The following is a 14,072-nucleotide window of genomic DNA, read 5'->3' on the forward strand; positions in this document are numbered from 1 at the left end:
AAATGTGTTTTTTTGTGTGTGTGTGTGAAATACTCCGTTCATCTGGCGCCCTCTAATGGCGCTCTCGAGCTGTTAAATGTTATTGTGTTGCTTGGATACTCCATAATGTCAAGGGAAACATTTTAACACATAAACCCGAAACAGCATCAGACTCGACTCGAATAGATATTGATGTTGAAAAACAAGCGGCACAGAGATATAAAGTGAGTTATAGATATGTTTCATGTATTTTCTTGGAGTGATATATTCCTAAAATGATAATGAAAAATGGAAAAATAGCCTTGGGTATGTTTTTGAAAATAATGTGATGTATTTGATGGTTTAAAATGTGAAACTGAATTGTTTATTTATGTATTTATTAATTCACGATAATAAATGTTATTCCATTATATTTTAATGTTAAAATATATATTTAAAAAAAGTTTTTTCATTTACTGTAAATGTAACTGTTGCTATTAATACAGCAGGCTGTATTCACACACAGATTGACAGCATGTCAGCAATGGAAGAGTCTGTAATCCAACAACACTTGGCACACTATAAACAAGCCACTGAAACAGCCCGTGAAGAACTAGCAGCTCTACAGGCCAAACATCAGAGTCTCCAATCCCAGGTTCATATCTCATCCTTTTATAGGATCATCTGGATGTCTTCTCTCCTTGTGAAATAACTCACACATTTTATTAACATCTATAGCTTTTGGATGCCCAGTCAAAAGTTGCATCTCAAGAGGAGACGATCAAAAATCTAAAAGATGCAACTGATAGACACAAGGAGAAGGAGGCGAGGCAGGAGTCTCTCATCTGCTCGCTAAGAGAACGGATCTACAACACAGAGCAAGAGATGCTCTCCATCACCTCCTCCAAAAACATCATGGACATGAAAATACAGACGCTGGCTAAAGAGAACGAGGAAGTCAAAGAGAAACTGATGGACCTTGACATCAAGTCAAAGTGAGAATTCAGTCAATACACATTTTAGAATTGAATTTGAATGTAGTTTTGTAAAGACATTTGTTCTATATCCATGTTTGTAACTAAATTAAGCATTTTAATAAAAGCCATGTGTCCAAACAAATTCATATCAATAAAAGAATCAATAAATGCACTGTTAGTATTACTAAATTATATATCTACATTTCTATATAATAAACACTAAAACATATTTGCAGACAGTATTTTGCAGAATGGAATAAAGCAAAATAGGAAGCCACTGAAACCCAGAGGAGGTCTGATGAGTTCATATCAACACTGGCAAGCAAACTGTCCATGAATTTAGCTGGAAAAGCAGATCCTACAGATTATATTGTTTCTACGGTAAGTGTTTTTGCACATGCGCTTTAACATTCTCCTGGTCTCTAACACATCTCTCTTCATAAATAAGGTGGAAAGCTGATTCTAGGAGAAAGAGAGACTAAAGATCAGCATCTGTGCTTTAGAGGAGAGCGTGAAGTCTTATGATGTGGAGTGTATAGCCAGCAGAGAAACGGTAAAGAGATTAGCCAACGATGTTGACCATGAACAAACGCTTTCAGCCTCTCGGGTGAATGAGCTGAACTCTGTCAGAAAGGTACAGTATCGTTTCAGCTCAATACTTAATAAACAAAACCAGAATTTGGATATATCAAAGTACTATTTGTTGAAGCATGACTAATCATATTCTTTCATTGCATTATTTGTCAGGAACTTGATGTTGTCTCTCTGAAAAAGCTTGGTTTGGAAAGGGAAAACCAGACCCTTAAAAACTCCCTGCAGGAGACACGACAGGCCCTCACATCTGCCCAGCAAAACTGCGGACACTATGAGAATCTGACTCAAGATCTGAATAACAAACTTCACCGCAGTCAAAATGAATCGCAGGTATCTCACAGTCAGCATGAAGCCTTCGTAAAAGAGTTGAAGACTCTGCTCCGTGATCGGTGTCTATCTGAAAACCCCACAACAGAGGAACTACTGAAGGCTGTAACAGCAGTTTGCAGCCATGAGAAAAGTGCAAGAAAGGTAATGCATGTACTACTATGAAATGCTGTATAATGAAAAATAGCTGAACACACACCCAGAGCCTGAGACTCGAACCGGCAACCGTTGGGTTACAAGCACATCCTTTATTGTGTTTTAGTCCGAGTTAGAGATGGAAGGAGAGCTGGCAGAGCTGCGGGAGGAGATGTCCAAATACAAAGAACATCAGAGGAGCTCAGGACTGAGAGAGCAGAAGCTCATGAACAAAATACAAAACCTGGAGGACGAGCTGCTCACCGCTGGAGTCTGCAAAGATGGAATGAGTCAAGATAAACAACACGTGAGACATGTTATTAACATCTGAATTATATCACATAAACCATTCATCTCGATTATCATTTAAAACATACACTACGCTCTTTCATTCTTTCTTTATATATTTTTTCCACATTAGAATAAATGTTTTGTATTTTTTGGGGAGGAGGCATTTTTGACTTTATTTGAGATGACAGGAAAGTACAGGGTGGAGAGAGGGGTATGGGATTGGCAAAGGACCGCCGGAAATGCATCTGCACCATATGTCGGAGCACTGACCGCTACACCATCGGTTCCGGCCCACATTAGATTTATAATAAACTCATCCAAACTATGTAACACAAATGTAACTATGGGAATTATGTTGTGACTTCTTCTTGTTCCTTTACGCCATTCCAGCATCTATAGCTACATTCATGGCGAGAACCAGTTAATCTATACACAAGTTGGGGGTGGGACAATTTGGCATCTCCAATTTACCTAACTTGCATGTTTTTGGCCTGTGGGAAGAAACTGGAGTACCTGAAGTAAACCCACTCTGACACAGCGAGAACATGCAAAGTCCACACAGAAAGGCCACCTGCCCTAGCCAGGGTTTATGTTGGGACTAAAAGCATCCAAAATAATTTAAAAATCTGTTATATTTTATCTACTGATGTGCCGTCACCCTTTGCCTAAAAGTTGCAAAACCGTACGTGTGTCATTTTATCAAGAAGTTTCACTTTAGGATGAATTTTAAAGAATATTAGGAGTTTAAATTTAAAGGAATATTCCAATTTCTTAAAAGAAAAGTCCAGATGGTTTGCTCACCACGGTGTCATCCAGAGTGTTGATGTCTTTCTTTGTTCAGTCGAGAAGAAATTATGTTTTTTGAGGAAAACATTGCAGGATTTTTCCCATTTTAATGGACTTTAATAGACACCAACAATTAACACTTAACTTAACATGTAACAGTTTTTTTCAACAGAGTTTGAAAGGACTATAAACAATCCCAAACGAGGCATTAGGGTCTTATCTAGCAAAACGATTGTCATTTTTGACAAGAAAAATAACAAATATACACTTTTAAACCACAACTTCTCGTCTAGATCTGATCGTGATGCGCCAGGTGACCCCACGCAATACGTCATGACGTCAAGAGGTCACAGAAGACGAACGCGAAACCCCGCCCCAGTGTTTACAAGTGTGTTGAAAGAGGAGCGTTCCTACGTTGTTGTATGTCAACTGATACTAATTAATGTCTTTGTGTCAGTTTATTGTTTAAAATGGTCCCCAAATGTGCGTTTTATATATGTAACACGTGACCTCCCTACGTCACTACGCATTTACGTTAGGTCGCAGTGGACCGGACCTTGACGAAAAGTTGTGCATTAAAAGAGCATATTTTTTATTTTTATTTTCAAAAATGACAATCGTTTTGCTAGATAAGACCCTTATGCCTCGTTTGGGATCATTTATAGACCTTTGAAACACCGTTGAAAAATACTGTTACGTGTTAAGTGTTAATTGTTGGTGTCTATTAAAGTCCATTAAAATGAGAAAAATCCTGCAATGTTTTCCTCAAAAAACATAATTTCTTCTCGACTGAACAAAGAAAGACATCAACATTTTGAATGACATGGTGGTGAGTAAATTATCTGGATTTTTCCTTTAAGAAAATTGAATATTCCTTTAATCTGAGCTCTTATTGGCTGATTTTTCTTCAAAATTCAGTCAAAGTCATTTATTTAAAAAAATTAAATACAATTTTAGTTTTCTAATAACATAAATAAATCTGTTTGGCACAGGTATATTTTTGTCTCCAAAAGTAATTTCAAGCATTAAAGGTGCAGTGTGTAACTTTTAGAAGAATCTCTTGACAGAAATGCAATATAATATACAAAACTATATTATCAGTGGTGTATAAAGACCAGGGGTTAAATTGGGATTTGTTATGTGGGGGGGCTCTGCGGGGAGGGTACTTTAAGGGGTAACATGTTTAATACTGATGACAGCAAAGCCACTGGTGTGTTTTAATGACATTCTGGACCACTGATAGGATTTGATAAGTTTTAACTTTAAATCTGTGCCAGAGATTGACCACAAATATTTTATAAAGAGTGTCTGAATTTTAAATTATGCAAATCTATGAGTTTGACACCCTATATCCATTTGTTGCACATGTCATTATGCACAATTGATCAAACTTTAAATAAAGTAAAAGGAATCAACCTCCTTGAATAATTCTATATGCATAAGATAGGCTACCCAAAAAGATTAAATTAACAAGAAAAGGTACAACACACAGTACTGTATCATCAACATGTCTAATAAATTAGCAATAGAGATTCCCTATGCTGGTCAGCAGCTAAAACAATCGTAAGGTTTGATTTGTGTAATCAAAATACATAAATGTATTAAACTATACAATAAGTTATATGCAGTGTTATCCAGTAAACATACTGTAATTAGATGAGTGACATACATACTTTAGTCCTTAACACGTTTCTAGTCTTCTATTAAGTTTCCTCGACGTGGGCACCATTATTACCTCTCTCTCTCTCTCTCGCTCTCTCACGCTCTCTCTCTCTCTCTCTCTCTCTCTCTCTCTCTCACACTCTCTCTCGCTCTCTCACCCGCTCTCTCTCTCTCTCTCTCTCTCGTCTCTACAATGTCAAATGATCCTGTGTGTGAAAGCGCGTTCTTGAAGTTCCTGAGTTTTTTCGCCCTAACTTGCGCGAAGACGCGTTTAAAAGGAAAAGCGCGTGTTTCCGCGGCAATTGCGCCGCCCAATTCGCGTCATTTGCATCGCCCCGTGCGAGGACGCGTCTGATTGCGTCTTTGCATTGACTTTGTATGTAATCTACTCGCGCAAATCGTTGAACTTGCGTTGGTGAGTATGCCCCATAATGAATGGAAACACATTATTCCCTTCGCGTCAGTGCACACGCACCAGCGCAGCGAGTACACACGCACCAGCGCAGCGGGTACACTGGTGCGAGCAGAGCGAGACCTTCAGCCTATGTGCCGGAGCTTAGCCCCGGACGGCCCCGGCCCAATTTAAACCCTGATAAAGACCTTTCATAATGAACTATTATGTTTTATTTCCTTAGAATGGAAGTCGCCATTTTGTGCCGCCATGATTCTACAACAGCCCTTAACGGATAAACTTTTTTACTTAGTTGTCTCCGACAATGACGTGTTTGCGTTTCCATGAACGATGAACTGAGTGTTAGTTGCAATTCGCAACCTCACCACTAGATGCCGCTAGAACTTACACACTGCACCTTTAATCCACCACACATTAAACTTTAAATTTTTAAGATCGTTGTTAATATTTTAGTCAAGTGTTTTAAAACTTTTGACCAGTAGTGTGTATATATATATATATATATATATATATATATATATATATATATATATATATATATATATATATATATATATATATATATAATATATAATATATTTTTTTTTAGTATATGCGGTTTGTGGAGCAGCTGTCTGAGAAATTAAAGGTGGAAGATGTTGCAGCAGATCTGGGTTTTGATATGAGATTAGAGGCCATTCTTGCTCGAGCACAGCAGCTGACCAGACAAGAAGGAACCGCGTTACTCGAGACCAGGACCCAAGTCCATAACCTCCAGAGAAAGGTTTGGAAATTCTGGAATGTAATATCAAAAAGGGTAAAAAATAAACCAAGCTAAAGATCTAAAAATAAAGGTGCTACAGAAGGTTCTTCAGAGCGATGCCATAGAAGAATTTTTGGTTCACTGAAGAACCATTCAATCAAAGATAACGTTAAAAAACATCTGGGAGACAAAAACGTTCTTCGGATGTTTAGGCTCTTTAACAATAAAGCCAAAAAGGGTTCTTCTCTGGCATCACATAGCACCTTTTTATTTTTAAGAGTGTACCATTTGATAGTCATCAAAGGACATCAACCTTGCAAGATCTTGATATCTCCAAGTGTTTTATTTGAATTTTATTAAAAGCCTATAAGAATTTAACACGATTGTTTATTATAAACTCTCTGTGACTTCAGCTGAAAGAACAGAAGCAGCGTTCAGACAGTAAAGAGCTTCATCTGGAGCTGCTGATGAAAAAGGTATCACAGCTGGAGGAGGAGAAGAGGAGTCGGTCAGCGCTTGCCGTGGAGAAAGATGATGCGACTCTGACCTGTAAGAAGCTGCAGAAGAGAGTTGATCGACTACAGGCCGAGCTCAGCACCTTACGCTTCTCCAACACTGAACTGAAAGCTCAGCTGTCCCACACCAATGAACTAAAGGTAGAAGGACGAGCACTGACCCGCAGAACGTCACGGGACAGACTCATATCAGCATGAAACACAACTTGTCAATTATGTATTGGTGAATACTCTAAAAGATATGTATAAAAATATGAATGTATGAATAGCTATATGCCTTTATTCTTAAAAAATAAGGTTTGTGCACTCTCTCAAATGAAAATGTACAAGAGCTGTCACTAGGGAGGTACCCTTTAAAAAAAAAGTCATACTGTGATATGTACCGTTTAGGTACAGGCATGCATTTGTATCAATATGTACCTTTGAGGAACTAATAGGAACTCTTTTGGTACAAAGGTGTACGGGTACCACGCCCCAGTGACAGCTTTTGTACTTTTTCTTCTGAGAGAGGTCCAAAAATAAACCCTCTTCTTACACTCTTAAAACTAAAGCTTCCTAAAAGGTTATCTCTTTATTTTTAAGAGTGTTCTTGAGATAACAAGGTCATGGGTTTGATTCCCACAATATGTATGCAGTGTACTGAAATGCCTATAAATACTTTGTTTGTACTGTCTTTGATGCAATAAGATCAAAGTGATGGAACAAACCCAAACCATAGAGGAACAGAATAAGAACCTGGGCAAACTTGGGAAGAGCAAAATAAAGACTGAGGAGAAACTGAGCACCATGAAGTCAGAGCTGCAGAATCAGGAACTCAGAGCCAGAGATGAAATCCTGCAAGCACAGAGACTCCTAAACACACAGTCGAGTGCCATAACAGAGCTCGCTCACACTGAGAAACAGGTACTGGATGTGTTAAAACCAGTTTTAATTATGCAACCAACACTGTCAGGGGAAAAAATGGTTCCTGGGGTGGTATCCTTTAAAAACATACACCATTACATATAAAAAGTACCTCAGAGGAACAAACCGGTACCAAATGTATACATTAACTGCCCCAGTGATAGACATGGGCCCTTGATCAGAGCGTGTAATATTAAAGCAACACTATGTAGTTTCCATGTAAAAATGACTTACAGCTCCCCCATGTGGTTGAAAAGCGCAACAGTGCCTGGTATCAGACACTCTTCTGCAGGCAGGGGGAGGGGCGGGGCTGTGTTTCCTACCCTCCACCGCCACTTTCAGAGTGTGCTTGTAGCAGCTAGGAGGCTGCTCAGGTTGCAGCAACAGTACAATTTGTCCAGTTAAAAGTTGTTCTATTTTAGAGACATTATTTAAAGGTAAAAAAACTACATAGTGTTGCTTTAAAGTGTGCCTGGTTATTTTCAACCTATTATCTTTTACCTCACGGATTGCATTTCTTGGATGTTAGGTGATATAGAACTAAATCTACTAAACCCTGAAGCTAACACACATTTACGTTGCAGTTGCTGGACTTCCATACTGTAGTGTCTCAGATGTTGGGTGTCGATGGCACCGGCTGTGTCCCAAACTATGAAGTTCTCAGACGATTGGAGGTTCTGATGCAGTCACGCCACTGTCATTGTGATGCTCATCTGCACCGGTGTCACAAACCTCAGACGTGGGAATCTCCAGTTTCCTTTGTAAATGCTGCACCGCAGGCTCTGCCGAGCCCTGGAGCCCACAGTGCCGATAATGAACACTAGATACGTTTTTAACTCTTGAAAGGCCTGCTGTGCTTTGGATGGGCTTTGTAACTACCAGCATGATCTCAGCAATCATCCAGCTTCTTTAGAAAGTTTAACCATTTACATTTTGGTACTGAATAGCATGGCTATGCTATTTCACCAGTTTAGACTATAACCGGTTTAATATTTGCTGCTGGGCTAAGCTGGCTTTTACATTTATATTTAGGATTTGATTGTGATATTTGAAATTGTCTTTTGAAACAGTATGTTGAATGCTTAAAGGGACACTGCACTTTTTTTGAATGTGCTCATTTTCCAGCTCCCCTGGAGTTGAAGATCTGATTTTTGCCGTCTTGGAGTCCATTCGGCTGGTCTTCGGGTCTGGTGGTATCACTTTTGGCGTGGCTTGGCGCAATCCATTGAATCTGATTAGACCATTAGCATCGCGCTAACCAAAGAGTTTTCTGTAGTTACATCGTGTACTAAGGCAGACGGAGGGTTAAAATTTGGGATTTTCTGGACCGATATGGCTAAGAACTATACTCTCATTCTGGCGTAATAATCAAGGACTTTTCTGCTGTAACATGCGCCTGAAAATAGTCCCCTTCGTAACTTTCAATAGCAGAGGACTATTTTCGGGCACTGCGTAATATCATTGCGCCTGCTGCAGCCATATTACGCCAGCAAAGTCCTTGATTATTACGCCAGAATGAGAGTATAGTTCCTAACCATATCTGCCTAGAAAATCACAACTTTTACTTTTCTGCCAGTTTTAGTACACGATGTAACTACAGAAGAGTCAAGTATTAAATAGGAAAAATATCCAAACTCTTTGTTTATTTTTTAGCGTGATGCTAATGGTCAGATTCAATGGATTGTGCTAAGCTATGCTAAAAGTGGTAGCACCAGACCCAGAGATCAGCTGAATGTATTCCAAAACGGTAAAAATCAAATGTTTAACTCTAGAGGCGCTGAAAATTAGCATATTATCAAAAAAGTGGAGTGTCCCTTTAAAGCCATAATATTTAAGATTTTTGTAATAAAATTTCCAAAAACCACTCGCAGTGTGTGATATATTTAATACAGTTGTGAACTAGCATTATCCCAAAAGTTCACAAGGATTTGTAAATTCCTGTTTAAATAATGTCTCGTCCCTTGTCTCCCTTGTAGAGGTCTTTGCGGGTCCACTCAGATCCGAAAACCAGAGGTCCAACCCAAGCCCGAGCCGGTTCGGGTCTAAAAGTTTCACATGTATAATATTAGCGGCATCAGGTCTCGGGTAATTTAAAATAAATGTTTTTTTGCCAAACGGACGCGAGAAGACCTGAACTATCTTGCGTGTGTGCATCGAGTCCTTTTCCAACCCTGCCTCTGTTTGCCAAGAGTGCTTGCGACATCGTGTGCCTTGCAGTAGATACATTTTTTCGTTGAGACAAACCAGATACACATTTTAGCGGTTACCTTGGTGTCGTTGTCAGATAACAAAGTAAAATTGGCCAAATTGGTTGCGAGGCCACCAGAGTTTCTTTCTGTCTGACTGGTGCATGCTGGGCTGCAGACTGCACACACATCGGTGCCGTTACAATCAGGTCCTGCCAGGTAAAAAAAAATTGCCATTGGGTTGGATTGGACTCAGGTTTGTCTTGGGTCGGGTCTTTCTTTTTTACAAAAAATCATTTATGCACGTTGGGTTTGGGTCATTTCGGGTCAGGTACATTTCTTTGGACCAGAGAAGAGCTCTACTCTTTGTATTTGTTGGACTTTTAGTGACTTAATATCCACACTATCGGCCCTGTCCCAAATGGCACACTCCGGACTTGTGGACTTCCTTAGAGTCCACACTTTGATGACATCATGTAGTGCAGACCTTAGGGACCACGAGTCCAAGAGGGCACACCGGAGTCGTATTTTGGGGCGGCCTTGAACGTCACGCCGGAAATAGAAAGAGAAGTTGCCCATCAGTGTGAACTCCTACCATCCGTCGTCTGATTCGTCTGATTGCGCTATCGCAAGGACTTCTGGGTTGGTAAAGTGCGTGAAGCCTGCAGCAGTGCGGGCTTCGCCGAAGACTGCATCAAGGGTGCAAAGGAGGCACTGATAAGCACACTTCAGAGCGTAAAAATGACAGATGAGACACCCTACAAACATGTAGACTAAGCGAGCATGCTCAATTTAAGGCTATAAGACCGAAAGTCCACATGAAGTGCGCCATTTGGGACCAGGCCATTCTCAGTTTCTGGTTGTATAAACTATGGCAACACAAGTGGACAAAGGGGGAAGTAACGGTACGCAGCTGTTGTGCCTTGCAGCTAATTCATTACGATTAACATCTCCCATCCTTCCACTTTCCTTCATAACGTCATTAAGCTTCACCTTTCGTTATTGTGTAATAGCGACATCTAGTGGTGAAAATACAACATATTGTGGTTTTAAAGGAACACGCCCAATTTAGCTTATTGGGAATTTAGTTAGATAAGTCCATACATACCTTTATCATCCCCGCACGTGCCTTAACTTTGTCTGATGCATCCCGCTAGCTTAGCTTAGCACAAAGACTGGAAGTGAATGGCTCCAGCTAGCATGTTGCTTCCAATAAGTGACAAAATAACACAAACATTTTCCTATTTATATGTTGTAATTTGTATAGTCACAGCGTGTACAAATAACAAGGTCATAAGAGACACAGCCATCTTTTAACCATATACATACAGGGAACTTATAGGAAGCAGTATGCTAGCTGGAGCCATTTACTTCCAGTCTTTGTGCTAAGCTAAGCTAGCTGGAGTGCGTCAGACAGAATTACGGCACACGCAGGGATGAAAAAGGTATGTATGGACCTATCTAACTCTGGGGGACACGGTGAACAAGCCAAACTCCCAAAATGTGGGCGTGTTCCTTTAAGAAAAAAATACAATTAGTGTCCATCTTGAATTTAAATAAAAAACACCATTCAGGCGGTTATTTGTATATTTTGTGTATTTTCTTTGCTTCAGGTTGTGTGTCCTGATCAAACTGTACATACATAAATACTTTAATCTCTGATATCAGTGGTTTATATAGATGAAAGTATATTCATGACACAGTTAACTTGAATAATACAGCAGGTTAGTTAAGATCAAAACTTAAAAATGAATCAAAGGACAAATCCAATAAAATAAATGAGCATTAAACCAAAACGATGACCACATGCCAAAAATACATATAAAAAATAATTGCAATATAGAGTTCATCATTTTTTTTTACAAGTGATTCCATATGAATACTATAATTCTCAATTTCCATGATGTTAAAAGGCCTTGAGACCTGATTAACTATTCAGTGCTTTCGACACTACCAGTGTTTAGTATTGGACAGCATTAATAACTATCCAAAGTTGTCTTAAACGGTTTTGGAAGAACATTTGCAGCACAACCCGCCTCACTGCCTAACATGGGTTTCTCAGTGCAATTCATTCAAACATCTACACAAGACTTTGCGATGTACTGTAAAATTAGCAGCTGTGTTTCGCTATACAAGGACTTTGGCTGCCCATCCATTGAAAATGGCAGAGAAACTCGAGGATGGTCACAGCCGAGCTGCCATTTGTACTCATAAATGAAGCTCATATAGGCGGGGGGCCGTTGGTGTAGCTGAGCATGGGGTGGAAGGAGCGGGCAAAGTTGTTGAGTTGGGCGCAGCTGTAGTCTTCATCGGCCGTGGGTACGAGGCAGGCCACGCCCACCAGCAGGAGCAGCAAGAGCTGCAGGGGCAGGGCGGCCCACAGGACTCGCTTCAGGAACCGTCTGCACCAGGATGATGGTTCTTCCTCTTCAGAACGGGAGGAACCGGATCCAGCGGCGCTGGGAGACCTGCTTGCAGACAACAACATTAAAGGTTCAGGCAGAAAATGAGACATTTTAGTTTGCTATTTCTGAGGGCTTAGATAGCGATGCACAAACTTCACAAGACATCAATAGCAGAAACAGCTATGTACAGGATCCCAGAAGTATTTGGACTTTTTATATATGATTTTTTTTACTTTTTTGTAAAATCTTTTGCTTGATTGGTGTATTTATTTCTTTAAAACACATGGTCTGGCTGTATTTTGTTATGCAATGACATTAAAAAAAGTGTACAAGTTGGTGTATTAAGCGAATGGGTGATTCTCACGAAACCATTGAAACACCACGGCACTAATGATTTTAGCTTTAAAATGTGTAATATAGTAACATTAAAAAGCATCAGAATTAACACAATACTGTGTTCTACCTTGCACAATGTGTGATTTCAACATAAGAATTTATAATTGTAAATTTTATCTCATTTTCTGCTGAAATTCTCATTACCGGCTGTGTTTGAACATGCGTTATGTTGTAATTTAATCAAATTAACACAAAAATATTAAGAAAAAAAATAAATTTATGTTTTGCTAGACTACTTTAGATGACAGAAAAAATATTTACTGAATATTCATGTATAATAAATAATGGAGAAAAATTAGGAAAATGATGTGTCCATGCCTGATGTTCTCATCCTCCGCAACACTTTTTGAGAACAGTTTAAGCACACATACAGAATTTTAATAAAGTTTGATTTTGAGTGACCAAGCACATGGACCAGTTACTTCAAGATGGCTACCAGGTAAGATCATTTTTTGTACAGTAAATTTGAAATATTGTCTTGTCAGAATGCTTACACGACATTTTGATTATCATTACCGCAACAGATGCTTATTAAATGTTAATTAAATTAATAGAAGCATAATACTTTGATTTTAAATGCATGTGCAGAATCTCCAAATTATGTTCTTTCAGGTTTGTCATGTCATTTTGAAAATATGTCAGTGTTGATGTTTTCTGACTGTTGCGGTAATGAGATTTTTTAGGACTAATTTGTTAAATTATGTTACAAAAAGTGTTAAATGATAAGTAAAAGTTTTTAAATTAATGTTCCCATTTACTCCAGACTTTGTTTTTCAATGTCTGGTGGGAAAAAAAGTAAATTTAAGCAATTTTTACATTTTCATGCTTGACATTTTTAAAACCAAGTTTTCGTGAAAATCACCCGAATAGCCTGCCAGTGTCAGGTACACCAAAAACTTTATTTCTATGCTGATGTGACATCAATTATGTCATTCAGTCTTACATTTAATTGTCAAAATATTGTATGTTTAAGATTTGAACATGAAATATCTACACCTTAATCTCTGTCTAACACTGTTACGTAACACCAATCATCTCTTTAAGCTTTACAAATAGAGTTAAAGTTTATGTAGTATTTAAAAGCACAAGGTCTATTTCAAGTTTTCATTTATAAATGTGCTTTTTGTTAAAGAGCTGTTAAACAGAGCGCATGCCAACAGGAAAAAAGCAAAGCTTAAAGTTTCCAGCTTCAGAGTATAAAGGAGTTGGGTCACAAAAGTCCACGAACACTGAACTTTTTCCTTCAGGTAATAAATAATAAAACACATTATCAACAATTAGTCCAGGAACAATATACACCGTCAGAAAAATGTATTCTGACAGTGTATATACTGTATCTTAATTTATTGTAAAACAACATCAATCTGAGCAAATCATGTGACCCTGAACCACAAATCCAGTCATAAGGGTCAATTGTTGAGATTTATACATCTTAAATAATAAGCTTTCCATTGACGTATGGTTTGTTAGGATGGGACAATATTTGGCCAAGGTACAACTATTTGTGACCCATACAATGCGCACCGCCTAATTTTAAGCTAGAGAAAAAATAAAGTATAAATGTTGATTTTGTTCGAAATTGAGGTTTCATAAAAATAAGTAAAATAAGCTCTCGTTTAGCGATCTCAATGTTCTAAATCAGGGGTCTCTAATGTGGTGCCCGCCAAAGCACATTCTATTAATAGTCTCAATCGTAATATTTATTTATTACATATTTTTTATATTAGATTGGCTTGGTTTACGTATGTCAACATTTTAAACAATACTAAAACATATCAAGTAA

General features: G+C 38.6%; 2 protein-coding genes across 6 annotated transcripts in view; one reads left to right on the plus strand and one right to left on the minus strand.

Annotated features, from left to right (window-relative positions):
• The first annotated feature begins 44 nt into the window (after nucleotides 1–44).
• ccdc170 (coiled-coil domain containing 170) lies at nucleotides 45–8,133 on the plus strand. Its single transcript, XM_055172684.2, is given in 11 exon segments — nucleotides 45–203; nucleotides 465–613; nucleotides 697–953; nucleotides 1,172–1,316; nucleotides 1,384–1,569; nucleotides 1,683–2,000; nucleotides 2,119–2,298; nucleotides 5,732–5,905; nucleotides 6,298–6,540; nucleotides 7,087–7,302; nucleotides 7,887–8,133. Coding segments are annotated over 10 exon segments (2,079 nt in total). The 5' UTR covers nucleotides 45–203; nucleotides 465–493; the 3' UTR covers nucleotides 8,127–8,133.
• Nucleotides 8,134–11,066: 2,933 nt separating this feature from the next.
• Nucleotides 11,067–14,072, minus strand: part of syne1b (spectrin repeat containing, nuclear envelope 1b) — a 135,826-nt gene continuing 132,820 nt past the window's right edge. For 2 of the 5 annotated variants that reach the window (XM_073869946.1, XM_073869947.1), the window contains one exon: nucleotides 11,067–11,956. In XM_073869946.1, the coding sequence (XP_073726047.1) occupies nucleotides 11,710–11,956 (247 nt within the window). In that variant the 3' untranslated portion in view covers nucleotides 11,067–11,709. Of the gene's footprint in view, nucleotides 11,960–14,072 lie in introns of all 5 variants that reach the window. The other 3 variants (XM_073869945.1, XM_073869944.1, XM_073869948.1) reach the window with 2 other exon arrangements.

Source organism: Misgurnus anguillicaudatus, chromosome 7 (assembly GCF_027580225.2).
Source record: "Misgurnus anguillicaudatus chromosome 7, ASM2758022v2, whole genome shotgun sequence".
Taxonomy (NCBI): domain Eukaryota; kingdom Metazoa; phylum Chordata; class Actinopteri; order Cypriniformes; family Cobitidae; genus Misgurnus; species Misgurnus anguillicaudatus.